Source organism: Juglans microcarpa x Juglans regia, chromosome 8D (assembly GCF_004785595.1).
Source record: "Juglans microcarpa x Juglans regia isolate MS1-56 chromosome 8D, Jm3101_v1.0, whole genome shotgun sequence".
Lineage (NCBI taxonomy): Eukaryota > Viridiplantae > Streptophyta > Magnoliopsida > Fagales > Juglandaceae > Juglans > Juglans microcarpa x Juglans regia.
In genome coordinates, this window is record NC_054608.1 from 33,647,039 (window position 1) to 33,665,604 (window position 18,566).

Genomic DNA, 18,566 nt, shown 5'->3' on the forward strand with positions numbered 1-18,566 from the left:
CATCTTTTTTTTGTTTTTAAAAAGTATCAACTTGCTTTGAGATCAAATTGATCACTTTAAGGATAGCAATGGAAAATAGGGGAAAAGAGAAAAAGAAATGAGAAGAAGGGGAAAAAAAAGAGAGGAAAGAGATAAGATAAGAGAAAGAGGGAAAATGGAGAGGTGAAACTGAAATGTTGATGCTTGATTTCCAGCTTTGAGTGACAAGAAGCTCGAAAAAAGTTGCCAACAAGTTTCTCATCTTTCTTTCTTTTTTTCTCAGCTTCTCATCTTTCTTTTAATTTTCCTTTTTTTTTTTTTTAATTGAAGACACAACGCACATGACATTTGCCTGATTAATACACTTTCTTAAAAATAAGGAAGTTGCCTACAAATTGGCTATTTTATTTATGGGTGGGTCTACACCCACAGCTGGGGCTCCCGCTACGCGTTTCAAATATTTTTTTTTGTCTTTTTTTTCATATCATTTTTAATACTTTTAAATCTTTTTTAAAAAAGAAAAAAATTCATAATATTTTTAAACAACATTTTCTTAATCTTTAAGGAAAAAAAAAAGCTGTAGCTTCCAACGAGATCCCTAGCTTTTTTATTTATTTATAGGAATTATTGACACTCATGACCAGCTTGTATTTTTTTGTTTTTTTTAATCATGTCGAAGACCACGATTACAACCACTCATTTTTGGTTGATATTGGATATGGGAAATGCTTGGCCACCGAGAGGTGGTCTCGAGACATTTTCTCGATACTGTTTTTATTTATTTTTATTTGGTATTTGCACTCAAATTAAGACTTGTCATATGTTTCATATATAATGTTAAAATTGCTCATGTATGGGTAACTCACTCTATTGATCTCAACTTTTGGGTTTAAGAACGCTATATATGCAAATGTAATGTTATGATTTGCAACAATCATAATCATCTTATTGAGGTGATATAAATCTTCTCAAATCCGTTAATTAAGAAACAAGAGCCTAATTTATTTGCTCATATATGTGCACTTTGTTTAGCTTGTAAGCTTTTCACTTTGTTCATTTACTTGTAGCCATTGGTTTGTCTCTTGAATTTTGGTTTGCTTTCAAGATTAAAATCCAAAACTTGAAAATCTCTCATCTCATCATTATAATTTTTTCAAATTCTCACACAAAATAACATAAGCAATTAACCTTTTCAAATCTCAAAACAAAAATAATATTAAAAAATATATTTTAACAATATTTTATTCAAATTTTTAACTTTAATATCAACTCATCTCATCTCATATCTGAAAACAAATACATAAGTATTGTGCTAAAAAATAGCGGCAAGCATCCTTGTTTATAGTTCTTAAGTGGACAGTTGTACATATATGGTATTGTACACCCTTCTTAGAACATGGTTTATAGTAGTGATTGTGATAAACTTATTCTGACATTCTATGATTTATAATGCGTTTGAACGTTGAAGTGAGTTGAGTTAAGTTGAGTTGATAAAATATTATTAGAATATTATTTATTATTATTATTATTGTTTTGAGATTTGAAAAAGTTGAATTGTTTATTATATTTTGTGTTGAGATTTGAAAAAGTTGTAATGATGAGTTGAGATGAATTATGTTTTAGCCTTAAAGATAAAGGGTAATGTACGGTCCAACCTAAAAAGCCATTTTCAAATGGCGATAGAATAAACAAACTTATTAAAATTATGGATAATGAAACTATTACTTGTGATCCTAGTCACCACTGCAAAATCACCGTTTGTCCAAAAATTTTAAATTGATAAGAATAAGTAGATTTTATCATTTATATTTATTTAACACTCACACTCACGTGTAGGCCGACAAAATCGCCCTCAATGAATGAGTCCAGCACTTAAAAAATTTAATTAAAAAGGTAAAATGTAGAGTCAGGACTTGAACTCAAAATCTTTGTCCTGATATCATGTGAAAGTACCATTGATCTAACAAATTTAAGCTTAAAAAAAGTGGTAGATTAATCATTTATATTTGTCTCGAAAATACTTGCATCCCTTTACACGGTTTCAAATTCAAGTCCTACTGTGTAAAACAAAGGTCCAGATCTCACACCCATTAATATAATTTTCTGTATGAACTCAAGACCATTGAGATTTTCTAGCATGGGAGAATAGAAGTTGTCGAGAAGAAGTTGTCAGTAAAGATTGAGAAGACTTTTGAACTCATAATAGCTAGCATGCATGGTTGTTGGCAAAGAAGTCGTGTACGTTCCATATTAATTACTCGGTTTCAAATTCAAGTCCTATTGCGTAAAACAAACCTCCATATAAATCAACCGAGCAATTACTTTTGTTAGGATTTCATATAAATTGACCGTCCAAACATCAACTCTTAGTGAATAATTAATAATTTTGGGATTTTTATTTATTTTTAAAAATATTTTTTTAAAAAAATTTATACTAGTCGATACTGAATTTACACTCTTTCTATTTGGGAACAACATCTGTGCTAAAACAGAGTAAAGTCGATTGTTGTGGGACCAAATTGATCATTTTATACAACTTTGAAGGTTGAAAGTTCTACAATCGTACAGAATAAACACATGCATGCATGTTCGACGTTGTTGCCGAGAAGTTTCTCCTTTCTCTGACCCACTTTATCTCTATAATTATTTATTTGGGATAAGTTCTGCAACTCTATAATTGGACCTCTTGCTAGATTGTAATCGCGCATACGTACTGATCAGAGCATGACTTCTTCTATGGCCTTTCAATCAGGAGCTTCTTCCTCTTCATCTCCTTCCATCCGTTCATGGAATTATGATGTATTCTTGAGCTTTAGAGGTGAAGATGTTCGCCATAACTTTATTTCTCATCTAAATCGTGCTTTACTTCAAAGTGGAATAAAGACTTACAAAGATAGCGTCGACCTTGAAAGAGGGGAGGAGATTTCACCGGCACTTTTCAAAGCTATTGAAGGGTCAATGATTTCTATCATTGTATTCTCTAAAAACTATGCAGAATCTAGATGGTGCTTAGATGAGCTATTGAAGATTCTTGATTGCAAGGAAACAATGAAGCAAATTATTCTACCAATTTTTTACGACGTAGATCCATCGGAAGTACGGCATCAAAAAGGATTTTTTGGAGAATCCTTTGATAAACTTGGAGATAAGCTCAAGGATAACGCAAAGATGCTGAAATGGAAGGTAGCTTTGCAAAGAGTAGCTGATTTGTCTGGTTTCGCATTAGCGAAATTCCGGTAAGCTTTGCCTATATGTACTTTCTCATGTGAATGCGCATGCTATATTTGAGAAATTTATGAGAAAAATTGAGACAAATATTAAAGGATCTGATTGGTGAAGATAAAATATCATACAAAAGGAAAACAAATTGATATTTATGATTATTTTTGGGATTGAATAATTATATGCAAAAAAAAAGTCAAATTTTAGAAATCCTTTCTGATTTAGGGACTAAATATCTGGTACCACTACGATATTAGTTTCACATAACGTTTAGTTTCAATTTGTTTCTAGATATAAAGACTCACGAAATCTCTTAAATTATAAGTTTCAGATTAAGTTTTGTTATGAAACAATGTTCAGATTAACGAAGGAGAAAAGCTACCGGCCTTTTACACCGTAATCTACAGCTGTCACTTTGTTATGGAGAATGAAAAATACTATATATTTTAACTTAATTAGATTCGTACGTCATCTATTGTGAAAAGTACTCTTAACTATTTCAATTTGTCTTCTCTTTTTTATCGATAGGGATGAGTCAACATTTATCCAAGAAATCATTCAATGGGTGGACAAAAAAATAGTAAATCAAACACCTTTAAGTGTTGCATGGCATCCAGTTGGGATAGAGTCTCGTATACAAGACATTTATGATCAACATCTAAATATCGAAATGAATGATATTATACGCGTGGTAGGGATATTCGGAACCGGTGGAATTGGTAAGACAACTATTTCAAATGATATCTACAACCGTATTTCTTCTCAATTTGAAGGAAGTTGTTTCTTAAAAGACGTTAGAGAAACTTCAAAACGGACAGGAGGTCTACTTGAGCTGCAAAATACACTTTTGTCCAAGATCTTAGGAACAATATCGAATATTGATGATGTTGACAAAGGAGTCAATGTGATTCGGGATAGACTTTGCTCTAAAAGGATTCTACTAGTTCTTGATGACGTGGATGAGATGGTCCAACTAGAAAAACTAGCTAGAGATCGTGATTGGTTTGGCTCAGGAAGTAGAATTCTCATCACAACAAGAGATCAACACTTATTAGAAGTCTTTGAAGTTGATTCAAAATACGAGGTGAAGATTTTGGATGAGAATGAAGCTCTTCGACTATTTAGCTTGCATGCTTTCAAGAAAGACAAACCACTTGAAGGTTATGTGGAACTCTCTAAACAAATAACAAAATATGCCCAAGGTCTTCCACTAGCTTTAAAAGTGCTAGGTTCAGATCTAAAAGGTCAAAGTATAGATGAATGGAAAAATGCATTGGATAAATATAGAAAGATTCCCAAAGATGATATTCAGAAAGTACTCTTAATGAGTTATGAAGGTCTGCACGATACTGAGAAGCAAATATTCCTTGATATTGCATTTTTCTTCAAAGGAGAATGTTTGGCTAATGTCAAGAAAATATTTGATTGTTGTGGTTTTTTCCCGGTTCATGGAATCAAGAGGCTTATGGACAAGTGTCTTATTACTATTACTATTGAATGGAGTGGTGAAAGTGTCCAGATGCACGACTTGCTAAAAGATATGGGACGAGAAATTGTTCGACTAGAATCATCCAAAGAACCTAGCAAACGTAGTAGACTCTGGTTTCATGAGGATATCCGTGAAGTGTTGGAAGAAAGTACGGTAAGAGTAAAAAGGAATATCTTGGGTTTTACATTTATTTCCTTTTCCAAAAGTGAAACTTAGTGATTTTTTTATTTTTTTTGAGAAAATATAAATCGTATGAATTTATACCTAAAGAAATATATATATATATATATATACACATAAAAGTAATCCAACAAATTAATGTATCTTGACATGGTTCATCAAATTATAAAATTACTTTTTTTATAAAGTAGATCTAATAGATCAAATAAAGACACGTCAGTTTGTATAATTTTTTTATGGATATAGCAGTACTCATATATATTTTTCTAATTTCATGTCTACTGTCTCCTCAAGCTAGCGTTTGTTTTATTCAAAGTTATAGGAGAGTACGTAAGTTGGTTAAAAGACAATCTTTTATATTTTAGCATGTTGTCTATTTAGTATTGGAGATTTTATATTTTAGCATGTTGTCTATTTAGTATTGGAGATTTTAGCAGAGTAATATTAATTGATAAGTACGGAGTATTATTTTTCGTAAAAGGATAATCTTTTATATTTTAGCATGCTGTCTATTTAGTATTGGAGATTTTAGCAAAGTAATATTAATTGATAAGTACAGAGTATTATTTTTCCTAAAATATCTTAACCAACTTCATGCACTTACATGATCAGGGGCCAAACAAAGTTGAAGGCATGCTAGTAGATTTACCGAAAGGCGATGAGGAGATAAGCCTGCATCCCGAAGCATTTCCACATTTGGAAAGACTTAGAATCTTTATATGTCGTAATGCACGTTTTTCTTGTGCACCCAATTATCTCTCTGAGAAGTTAAGATTACTTGATTGGCCTCAATATCCTGCAGAGTTTTTGCCACGTAATTTTAGAGGAAAGAAACTCATTATTTTGAGAATGCATGATAGCCTCATAAAGGAGTTAGGGGATGGATTCAAGCCCAAGGTAAGTACACAAGTATAATCATCATCAATGACTTTTTTTTTTCCTTTGAATTATGTAGTAAAGTCCATTATTAAACTTTTCTTTTACAGAATTTGACGACTATGAATTTCAATTATTGTAACTTCTTAGAAAAGATTCCGGATCTTTCAAGCATCTCAAATTTGAAGGAATTGAGTGTACAAAGTTGTAGAAGATTAGTTGAGGTGCATGATTCCGTTGGATCTTTGGAAAATCTTTCTAAGTTGGATTTTCTAGGATGCTCTAAACTCCAAATCCTTCCAAGAAGCCTCAATTTGAGATCTTTAAGTTGGCTTAATTTTAGTGAGTGCTCAAGCCTTCGTTATCTTCCTGAAATCGAGTGTAAAATGGAATGTTTAAGAGGGTTGTGTCTAAGAAACACCGCAATAGAAGAACTACCTTTATCCATTGGGACTCTGGTTGGACTTGACTTTCTAGATCTATCGGCCTGCCAAAACCTCCTGCGTCTCCCAATTGCTTGCATTCAGTTGCAACATTTACACCACCTTTATATTGGTAGTTGTCCAAATCTTGTACGTGAAGAACTACTTCATGAATTGGCATCTCCAACGAATTCAAGCAATGGAACTAGCACTGCATTACAAGTATCGAATCTTCAAATTAGTTGTTCCCATTCAGAATCAAATTTCTTTCCAATATCTAGTTTCTTTACCATGTTTAACTCCGCTGCCAGTTTGAGTCATTTAGAACTATCGGGGACTGAAATTGTTAGCCTTCCCACGAGCATCAAAGAATTCGTTGCACTAATTAAGCTTTCCTTGTGCTGTTGGGAGAAACTTGAAGAAATAATAGAGCTTCCACCAAATATAAGCCACGTAGATGTTAGTGGATGCAAGTCACTAGAAAGATTTTCGGAAGTATCAAAAATATTGGAATTCAATGGAAGCCACATCAGATCGCTACAAGAAATTGAGTTGTCCGACTGCGACAAAATGCATGTGAATATATGGAATGATAAAGTGCAAAATCCATTATTGTGGAAGGTATGTATGTGTGATCTCATTTTTAATAGTATGCATGTATTGCTTAAATTAAATTAAATTGATGATGATATTTAACGTTTAACAGGGAGTCTATGAATATGATGCTACTTTGTTTCCAGAAAATCAGATTCCAGAGTGGTTGAGTTATGTTCACGAGTTTTTAAAAGATGATGATGATGGCAGACGTAGGGGAGAAGAAGAGTGGGTAATAGATATTGAGGGGCCACACTATTTGGAGGAGATAAGCGGAATTGTATTATCTCTTGTAATGTTTTTTAAAGATGATTTTGTTGATGATATTGGTTGTGATGCTAAGATAACCACTAACGGCTCAAATCATGTATGTTGTACTGAAGAAAGGGTAAAATTGGTTCATACTGGTCGTTCGTACACAAAAGAGAGAAATACGCCTAGATATGTTGTATGGGTGGGGTACTCCAATTTACAATCTTTTGAACTAAAGGTTTTGGACAATTTGCAAGTTCAATTTGATCTCCATCATCGTTACCCTTGGATAGTGCCGTTTTATAAAAGTTGCAGAGCCAAAGTGGTATACAAGAATGAAAAGAGAGCAAATAAAAAAAAAAGAAAAATGGTGGAAGCAAGTAAGTAAGTCGCCCCTGTTCTTTTGATTTTCAAGTAATATTTAATTTCCTTCTCCCTGCGTATTATATTTTTTTCCCTTTCTTTTTTGATACCCAAAAAAAAAGGCGCTAGTGTTGACATTATTGCTCTGTCTAGAATACACATACATTATATCCAGTTTATAATCTTTTCACTTTATACATTTAATTTTTTTCTTGGACGATGATTTTAGTTATAGCCATTTCATAGTCGATTCCATGGTGCTTGTTTGAAGCATCACATTGTATCGCTACCAAAATAGCTTGCATCTCTATGCCCTTTTTGAGACATTGCCCTGTTTTTGGCCCCTTAAGCTTTTGCCAAAATAGCTCATCTGGTATTCTTTTTTGCACTTAAATTGGTATTCTTTAATTTTTGTTTTCTATTCCCCTGTTGTCTCAGCAACCAAATTGTGTATGGAGAGACGCATGCGGATGAGGAGATTGAATCAGAGCAATGAATGTGTGGAATGAATGAAGTTGGGACTGTACTTTTGCCTTTTGTCTGGTAATTTTCTTTTGGGCTTTTCCATGTTTGCAGCATTGGAGCCTTACCATCCACTATCGATGCTACAATGACACAGAGCTCCATCCAGCATTTGACTGAGAACAAGTTTGTGCAGGGCAACCCAAGTATTCAATGCCACATGTATGGTTTTGGTTTTGGTTTTGCTCTGAGTTTTGTACTATTTGTCTAATCTAGCAAAGGCATGTATTACCCCGTAAGATCTCTTTATGATTGTTTTTGCCAATGATATGGCCAATTTGTATAAGAAATTCTAACTGCGTACATGCATTTCTTTCCAAATCATGCCTTTCTATTTTCGGGTAGAAACTCCACTTGCTACATTATTACCAATGTAAGACTATGAGGATTCTTTCTATTTTTGGAGAAAGCAAACCAGGTAAATACGAATTGAGAACTCATGATATTGAGCCACAATTCGGGTAGTTTCAGGTATCGAGAAAGCAGGGCAACCCAACTATTTCAAGCAGTTTCAGGTGAGATTTTCCTTTCATTTTTGTTTGTTCTCTCTGGTATTTGAAGACTTGAAACTACCCTAACAGACTAGTTGAAGTGCAAAATTCCATCGGATCCCTAGAAAAGCTTTCTTATTTGAGTTTTGAGGGATGCTTCCACAGTAATCACTTGGCTTTTTACTTTTTTTCGTTTACTTATAGCCATTAGTTTGTTTCTTGGATTATGAATTCAAGTGTTGTGCTGCCCTAAAAATTTTCTTCTATATCTTTATTACAGCAAGTATCTGCCAAAAGTCAGAAAACATCTCTCCTTATTCAAAAACTCCCATTAAGCTAGAGGGCAAGTATCTTTGTCGTAATGTCTATTTATTTTGTGTTGTTTTATAAATGCATTTATATTCTCCATGTGGACTTTAGAGCTAGAGTGGTGCTTTTGGATTCTTCTCTAATGATATGTCAATTTGTATATGCAATTCTGGCTATTGAGTCTATGTGGTAAATTCCTTTCAAATTTTTTATCTTTTTTAACTGAATGTGACAACAATAACTTCAAAATTGGTATTCTTCTGACTGTACGGTTATTGGGACTATTTTAAGGAATGAAAAATGTGATGTCTTATTTGCTTTGAGTCGGGAAGGAATGTGGGCTGTTTGAAGTAGATGATATAGAGGCTTTGACTTCTTTAAGGGGTCTTTAAATGTTCTTGACTTTAGGTTTCTCACGTTTGCTAAACTAAAATAATAATAAGGTGCAATGTGCGAATCCCAGTAGTTTAATAATAATAGAGGTGCAATCAAAAGATTTGTTGAATTGAGGTGCCTTATGACATGATCATTGGTTGAGGTCTCTCTCTCTCTCTCTCTCTAATACGTATTTGTGTATGCCATTAATTTTTATGGGTTGTATTACTAAAAGTTATAATGGTATTCATTCAACAGGGACAACTTGAAGAGGCACTTTCAGGTGGAATTATATTTCCGGACTTTACATATGCAATTCTGGCTATTGAGTCTATGTGGTAAATTCCTTTCAAATTTTTTGTCTTTTTTAACCGAATGTGACAACTATAACTTCAAAATTGGTATTCTGATCTTTAAGACTTAATCTGATCTTTTTGGTTCTGGACACTGCCTGCAAAAACAATTTAAACTTCCTCTTTTTTATAAGATTTAAAACTTGTTGATACAGAGTGGTTAAGGATCTTTGCCACTATGGGAATCTAATAGGCATTGTGGGGTTTTGTTAGGGGTATGCAGGCTGCAGCCAAATAAGGTTTCTATCTCTAGAGTATATGTACTTGGAAACTGAGATATAGATTTTTGAATTTACCTCATACGGACTTCTTTTATAGATTTTTTTAATAATCTGTCTTGTCTAGGATGCTTTGGTGAGACTTAATGATGTCATTATACAAGAGAAATCCGATGGGAAATCCAAAATAATATATCTCAGTTATTAAAGATTTTAATGATGTCATTAAAGAAGTGCCAAGGTGAGACTTAATGATGTCATTATACAAGAGAAATCAGTTTCTGGTCCATTCCTTTAGTTCAAGTTCTTACCTGGGTTCAATTTTCATATTGAAGTTTCATGTAGCAGTGAGAGAACATACAAGCACTTGTGCAGCAGTGGGAGGTAACAACTCTGGGGGGCCATCATATCTGCCAAAACCTGTTAACTCCATTCAATGCATCCAAATCAGAGTGAAGAAACTCTTCCAGTAATCACTGAAGCAGTCAACAGTAAACAGGATAAGATGATCATTGAAGGAGATTTTCTAGTGCTAACCACAGCATTTCAAAAACTCCCCCATAAACTTCGTTTCTCATAGACCATATATGTTGATGCCAATCACTGTCATTTGCTAATTGCTGGAATTTCCAGTGAGTATTCTTTTCTATTTTTGGAGAAATCAAACCAGGTATCGAGTATAGGAATTGAGTACTCATAATATTTTTGTTCTTTTTTAATTAAATAAACATGCACCATATGGGAATTTTAGAGTTAGGATACTTCTTTATCAATTTCCAGACGTGGGAATAGCATAGAATGATTTTCATGATCATCTTTTTCAACAAGCATATGTGCTAAAACAGGAAAACAAAGTAAATTCAATTGCTGTGGGACCAAATTCAATTTCAACCAGGTAAGCTGCATCAATCCACTCGGGCCCCAGGGAATAAATGCTCCCATTGTATTCACAATACCTCTTTTCCACAAACACTGGATTTCCATGAGATTTCATACACAACCTGCTCATGACCAGTAACGGCTCAAATCATGTATGCTGTATTGAAGGGGTGGAATTGGTTAATTTGGATTGGTTCAAAATGGAAAATTGGACTGGATATGATGTATGGGTGGGGTATTCCAATTTCCAATCTTTTAAGCTAAAGGTTTTTTTTGAGTTCAATTTTATCTCTCCATCGTTCTTCTGATGGGATACTGCCGTTTTATAAAAGTTACAGAGCCAAAGTGGTAAAAAAGAATGAAAGGAGAGCAAATAAAAAAAAAAAAAAAAATGGATGAAGTAAGTCAGTCGACTCTCTTCCTTTGATTTTCAAGTAGGTTAGGAATAGAATATTTTCTCTTTCGTTCACACACACCAATAATAAAGAAAGAACCTTACCCCATCGATGATCGTAATACACTCTTTCTCTCTCATGACTTTTCCACTATCTGAAATCATCTTTTTAGCACGTCTGACACGTTTGACTATTGCGTAAAGAGTAAATACGTTCATATTTTTTTTCATTATTCTTCCGTTATTTTTTAATATGATAATAATTTTATAAATAAAATATAATAAATAATTTTTAATATCTAATAACAAATTATAAAAAAATAATAAAAATTAAAATAATAAATAATATTATTTTTACATAAAACAAACATTTTTTTCTTTTTTTCTTTTCTCTTTTTTATTTTTTTTTTAAAATATGTTTTATTATTCAACCAACAAACTACAAAGATTCTTACAAAACGATAAATACAATCAGAATAGATTCAACATCAATTAAAGCCACTCTGTGACATAGAGCATTTTGGGCAAGTGGATTCGTTTGTTTTCAAAAAAATACATATATCTTATTTTATTTTATTATAATAAATTTTTTAATTTTTAATATAAAATAAAATAAATAATTTAATTTTTTTAAATTTTAAAATAAAAATAATATTAAAAAATATATTCTAATAATATTTTATTTAATTATTTAATTTTAATTTCTCTTCATCTCATTTCATTTATAAAAATAAAAGATGCCTAATTTTTTCAATATTTTTTATTATTTTATTATTATTATTTTTAAATTTTATTATTATTTAATATCTTATTATGATTTTTTCATTACTTTTAATTATCAACAAATATTCTACCCAAAAGCTGCACTGCAATAGCAAACGTCCAGATCTGACATCCATTTGGATTATTCTGAGATATTTATGTACGGGGGAATTAAATTGAGACGAAGATCTGACATCGGGAAAATTGGTGAAGCCCACCTAGCCATGTGCATCGTTGTGCCCTATGAATTTTGATCGACAGGCACGTAATTGCCGAGAAGTTACCGAGAAGTTTTTACGTAATTTCATGATGCTCTATAGACTTTGGATTCCTCTTTATCGATTTCCTGAAGTGAAGATTTATCACTTTTCCATCTCTCCTTTCTTTGCCCACATCTCTATAATTGCACCTCTGTTTTGATCATTTATCACACATACAGAGGAGAAACCACTTCTTCCATGGCCTTACAAAGAGCTTCTTCCTCGCTCTCTTCCGCTTTAACTTCTTCTATACATCCATGGACTCACGATGTATTCTTGAGCTTTAGAGGTAAAGATGTTCGCCAAAAATTTATTTCTCATCTATATAATGCTTTGGATAAAAGAGGAATCAACACTTACATTGACGACGAGCTCGAAAGAGGAGAGGAAATTCCGCAAGCACTTTTCCAAGCTATCGAAGGATCAATGATTTCCATCATTGTATTCTCTAAAAATTATGCAGAATCAAGATGGTGTTTGAACGAATTGTTGAAGATCCTTGAGTGTATGGGTACAACAAAACAAATTGTTCTACCAGTATTTTATGAGATAGATCCATCAGATGTAAGACATCAAAAAGAAAGTTTTGGAGAAGCATTCGCTAAACTTAAAGACAGGTTCGAGGGCAAGGTAGAAGTGCAGAAGTGGGAGGCAGCATTAGAAGAACTAGCCAATATCGCGGGGTTCGAATTAAAGAATTACAGGTACTTCTGATTTCTTTGACTATATATATATATATATATATATATGTATGTGTGTGTGTATGTATGAATGTGTGTGTGTTTGTCTATATGATGTTAAAGCGAACTTTTTGAAGAAACTGAGACAATTACGGCATTGATAAAGATATGATACTACTATATAAAGAATAAGATTTGGAATCATAGTACAGGCCTGACAAGAAAACAAACAGCTTTAAATAAGTAGTGATTTTTAGTTTCAATTTGTTTCTAGATATAAAGACTCACAAATTCTCTCAAATTATAAGTTTCAGATTAAGTATGTTATGAAACAATGTTCAGATTAAGGAAGTAGCAAGACTACGCTTATACATCGTAATCTACAGCTGTCACTTTGTTATGGACAGGAAAAAAGAATGAAAAACACTATATATTTTAACTTAATTATATTCATATGTCATCTATTGTGAAAAGTTCTCTAATTATTTCTATTTGTCTTCTCTTTAATATTGATAGGAAAGAGTCAGAATTTATCCAGGAAATTATTCAATGGGTGGACTTAAGAATGGTAAACAAAACACTTCTGAGCGTCGCCAAGTATCCAATTGGGATAGAGTCTCGTATACGACATATTTATGAGCATTTAAGTATTGGAAAGAATGATATTAGACGCACTGTAGGGATATTTGGGACCGGCGGAATTGGAAAGACAACTATTTCAAAAGCTATCTACAACCAGATTTCTTCTCAATTTGAAGGAAGTTGTTTCTTGAAAGACGTTAGAGAAACTTCAAAACAGGCAGGAGGTCTAATTAAACTGCAAAATACCCTTCTTTACGATATTTTAGAAGAAAATATGGATGTTCGTGATGTTGACAAAGGCATCAATGTGATAAGGCATAGACTTTCCTCTAAAAGAGTTCTACTAATTCTTGATGATGTGGATGAGTTGGTCCAAATAGAAAAGTTAGCTGGAGATCGTGATTGGTTTGGCTCAGGAAGTAGAATCATTATAACGACAAGAGATCAATGTTTACTCGATAAGTCTAAAGTTGATTCAAAGCACGAGGTGATGATTTTGGATGACAATGAAGCTCTTCAACTCTTTAGCTTGCATGCTTTCGACGAAAGAGAACCATTGAAGGATTATATGGACCTATCTAAACACATAACAAAATATGCTCAAGGTCTTCCACTAGCTTTAACAGTGTTAGGTTCGGATCTAAAAGGTCAAAATATACATCAATGGAGAAGTGCATTGGATAAATATAAAAAAGTTCCCAACGGAAATATTCAGAAAGTACTCTTAGTGAGTTATGAAGGTCTAGATGATACTGAGAGAGAAATGTTTCTTGATATTGCATTTTTCTTCAAAGGAGAATCTTTGGCTAATGTCATGAAAATATTTGATGGTTGTGGTTTTTTTCCGGTTCATGGAATCAAGACGCTTATAGACAAGTGTCTTATTAGTACTATTAAAGGGCATTATGAAGGGCGTAATGAATCATGTGTTCAGATGCACGACTTGCTACAAGATATGGGACGAGAAATTGTTCGACTAGAATCACCCAAAGAACCTAGCAAACGTAGTAGATTGTGGTTTCATGAGGATATCCGTGAAGTATTGGAAGAAAGTACGGTAAGAGTAAAAAAGAATATATTGGGTTTTACATTTATTTCTTTTTCCAAAAGTGAAACCTAATGGATTTTTTTCTTTTTTGAGAAAATATAAATCTTATGAATTTATACCTAAATAAATATATATACATAAAAGTACTAATTTCACAAACTGACGTAACTTGATATAGTTCATCAGACTATAAAATTACTTTTATTGTAAAATAAATCTACTCGATCAGATAAAGACACGTCAGTTTGTGATATTATTTTTGTATCATTTTTTTGTGGATGTAGCATTAAAATGAGTCAATAAAAGTACCAAATCTAGATGTCCTTTTTTCGTTCCAAATATCCTATATTTTCTAATTTGATGTCTACTATCTCCTCAAGCTAGCGTTTGTATTATTGAAAGTTATAGGAGAGTACGTAAGTTGGTAAAAAGACATTCTTTTATATTTTAGCATGCGTCTATTATTTAGTATTGGAGATTTCACAATCGATAAATACTACTTATTTTTAAAATATTTTCAAGAAAAATAGTGTGTAATATTAATTGATAAGTACATAGTACTATTTTTCGTAAAATATCTGAAGCAACTTCATGCACTTATATCAGGGACCAAACAAAATTGAAGGCATGCTAGTAGATTTACCTCAAGGGGATGAGGAGATAAGCTTGCATCCGGATGCGTTTCGACATATGAAAAGACTTAGAGTCTTTATAAATTGTAATGCACGTTTTTTTGGTGGACCCAATTATCTCTCGGACAATTTAAGAGTCCTTAATTGGTATAAATATCCTGTAGATTCTTTGCCACATGATTTCCAAGGAAAGAAACTCATTGCCTTTAACATGCGTGATAGCTTGGTCAAGGAGTTTGGGGATGGATTCAAGCCCAAGGTACGTACAAAATTATAATCATCACTGATTTTTTTTCTTTAAATTATGTAGTAAACTCCATTAAACTTTACCTCTTTTTCTTTTACAGAATTTGATGACTATGACTTTCTATGATTGTAAATTCTTAAAAAAGATTCCGAATCTTTCAAGCATCTCAAATTTGAAGGAATTGACTGTCCAAAACTGTACAAGATTAGTTGAGGTGCATGATTCTGTTGGATCTTTGGGAAATCTTTCTAAGTTGGATTTTGAGGGATGCTCTGAACTCCAAATTCTTCCAAGAAGCCTCAATTTGAGATCTTTACGCGAGCTTCGTCTTGCTTATTGCTCAAGCCTTCGTTATCTTCCTGAAATCGAGTGTAGAATGGAATCTTTAATTTTATTGGATCTACATGGCACCGCAATAGAAGAATTACCTTCATCCATCGGGAACCTCGTTGAACTCCAGAGTTTACGGCTATCACACTGCAAAAACCTTATCCGTCTCCCAATCGCTTGCATTCTATGGAAACATTTAGGGGAACTCGTGATTGGTGGTTGTCCAAATCTTGTAAAGAAGATGAGGAATGATGGGCTAACCCTTCCAGCCATTGAGTCTACAAAAATGGAAGAGGAGATATCATTAGGTGAAGAACGACTCCATGAATTGGCGCCTCCAACGAATTCAAGTAATGGGAGCATTGCATTACAATTGTTGAATCTTCAACATTGTTTCCAATCAGAAACAAATTTCTTTCCAATATCTAGTTTATTTACCATGTTTAACTCCTCCACCAGTTTGCATCGTTTAGATCTATCGAAGAGTGAAATTGTTAGCCTTCCCACGAGCATCAAAGAACTCATTACACTAGCTGCACTTTCCTTGTGCAATTGTGAGAAACTTGAAGAAATACTAGAGCTTCCACCAAATATAAGAGATGTAGATGTTGAAGGATGCAAGTCCTTAGAGAGATTTCAAGAAGTATCAAAAATATTGGAATTCAATGGAAGCCACATCAGATCGCTAGAACATATTTCATTGGAAGGTTGCCACAAAATGCATGAGAATATATGGAATGATAAAGTGCAAAATCCTTTATTGTGGAAGGTATGTATATGTATCTCATTTTTAATAGCATGCATGACTCAAATTAAATTGATATTGATGATGATGATATTGGTTTAACAGGGAGTCTATGAATACGATGCTACTTTGTTTCCAGAAAATCATGAGTTTTTAAAAGATAATGAAATAGTGAAGGGGCATGATGATTATGTCAGACCAAGGGGAGAAGAAGAGTGGGCAATAGATATCGAGGGGCCGCACTATTTGGAGGAGATAAGCGGAATTGTATTATATCTCGTAATATTTTTTAAAGATGCTGCAGGCTATGATATTGATATTGGTGGTGCTAAGATAACCAGTAACAACTCAAATCATGTATGCCGTATTCAAGAAGGGGTAAAATTGGTTAATATGGATTGGATGAAAGAGGAAAATATGACTGGATATGCTGTATGGGTGGGGTACTCCAATTTACAATCTTTTGAAGCAAAGGTTTTGGACAATTTGCTTGTTCAATTTGATGACTTCCATCATCCTTATGGTCCAATGGTGGAGTTTTATAAAAGTTGCAGAGCCAAAGTGGTATACAAGAATGAAAGGAGAGCAAATAAAAAAAGAAAAATGGATGAAGAAAGCAAGTCGCCCTTGTTCCTTTGATTTTCAAGTAATATTTAATTTCCTCCTCTCTGCGTATTCTATTTTTTTTCCCTTTCTTTTTTGACACCAAAACAAAAACAAAAAAAAAAAAAATGCTGGTGTTGACATTTTTGTTCTGTCTAGAATACACATACATGATATCCAGTTTACAATCTTTTCACTTGGTACATTTAATTTTGTTTCTTGGATGATGATTTTACTTATGGCCATTCCATAGTCGATGCCATGGTGCTTCTTCGAAACTTCACAATGTATCGCCACCAAAATAACTTGCATCTTTATGCTGTTTTTGAGACATTGCCCTGTTTTAGACACCAATAAAAACATAGCTTCATTTTGTACTATTTTTTGCACTTCAACCTTGGTATTCTTCAAAGCCATATAATAGAAAAGTATGAAGAGAGTGAAAAAATCATCCAGGTGTCCTACGTGAAGATGGTTGTTTAGACGGAATCTTCAATTTTTGTTTTCTATTCCCCTATTATCTCAGCAAACAAACTGTGTATGAAAAGATGCATGAACATGAGGAGATTGAATGAGAGCAATGAATGTATGGAATGAATGAAGTTGGGACTGTACGTTTTGCCTTTTGTCTGGTAATTTTCTTTTGGGCTTTTCCTTGTTTGCAGCATTGGAGCCTTACCACCCCCTATTGATGCTACAATGACACTAAGCCCGTCTAGCATTTGACTGAGAACAAGTTTGTGCAGGGTAACACGGCTATTGAATGTCACCTGCAATGCCACATGTATGGTTTTGGTTTTGGTTTTGCTCTGAGTTTTGCACTATTTGTGTAATATTGCAAAGGCAAGTATTACCCTTAAGATCTCTTTATCATTATTTTTACCAGTGATATATATGGGCAATTTGTATAAGAAATTCTAACTAGGTGCATGCATTTCTTTCCAAATCATTACCAACTCTACTTGCTACTGTTACCTAAGAGTATGAGGATTCTTTCTATTTTCTGAGAAAGTAAACTAGATTTTGAGATTCCCAAGTACGTGCATGCGTAAAACACAAATAATTGTTACTATTGATGCTACTATTGATGCTGCAATGACAATTAGCTCCAGTATTTGACTGAGAACAAGTTAGTGCATGGTAACCTAACTATTTCAGGGAGTTTCAGTAGCTTTTGTACTTGTGCTAAGGTTTGAATGTGACCTGCAATTCTAGTATATGTATGGTTTTGGTCTGTGTTTTGCAGCATTTGTGTAATCTGGCAAAGGCATTTAAATCTTAGATATCAAGCTAGTGGCTTTACTCTGCAAGACCTCTTTTTCATTATTTTTGCTAATGATATGGTCACTTTGTATATGCAATTCTGGCTATTGAGTCTATGTGGTAAATTCCTTTTAAAATTTTGTTGTCTTTTTAACCGAATGTGACAACTATAACTTCAAAATTGGTATTCTTCTGAATTTGTGATTATTGGGGCTATTTCAAGGAATGAAAAATGTGATGTCTTATTTGCTTTGAGTCTGAAAGCAATTTGGGCTGTTTGAAGTAGATGATATAGAAGCTTTGACAGCTTTAAGGGGTCTTTAAATGATCTTGACTTTAGGTTTCTCAACTTTGCTATTGGAAAGGGATTCATTGTCAGTTATTGGACTATTGGTTCTAATGAACCTAATTTTTCAAGCCAAGAGAATTTGATTTCTGAAATTCAAAGTCTCATTTCTTGGTTTGCAGTGTATGATGTGATTCATGTTGGTAGACA

The 18,566-nt window shown here is 33.2% G+C and overlaps 3 protein-coding genes across 4 annotated transcripts in view; all 3 read left to right on the forward strand.

Moving 5' to 3' along the window:
- LOC121241780 (disease resistance protein RUN1-like) overlaps positions 1–18,566 on the forward strand; it is a 156,313-nt gene that overhangs the window by 56,436 nt on the left and 81,311 nt on the right. The window contains exons 4-6 of the mRNA XM_041139626.1: positions 5,857–6,789; positions 6,875–7,390; positions 9,333–9,392. Of these exons, the coding sequence (XP_040995560.1) occupies positions 5,857–6,789; positions 6,875–7,390; positions 9,333–9,392 (1,509 nt within the window). The remainder of the gene's footprint in view (positions 1–5,856; positions 6,790–6,874; positions 7,391–9,332; positions 9,393–18,566) is intronic.
- LOC121241781 (disease resistance protein RUN1-like) overlaps positions 1–18,566 on the forward strand; it is a 125,333-nt gene that overhangs the window by 20,725 nt on the left and 86,042 nt on the right. The window lies entirely within an intron of this gene.
- Positions 11,981–12,800, forward strand: LOC121241794 (TMV resistance protein N-like). The gene has a single exon (XM_041139645.1). It carries the CDS (start codon positions 12,139–12,141, stop codon positions 12,652–12,654), a length of 516 nt encoding a protein of 171 aa, XP_040995579.1. The 5' UTR covers positions 11,981–12,138; the 3' UTR covers positions 12,655–12,800.

Coding starts and splice junctions, on each gene's coding strand:
- LOC121241794 (XM_041139645.1), top strand. CDS start 12,139: ATGGCCTTACAAAGAGCTTCTTCCTCGCTCTCTTCCGCTTTAACTTCT.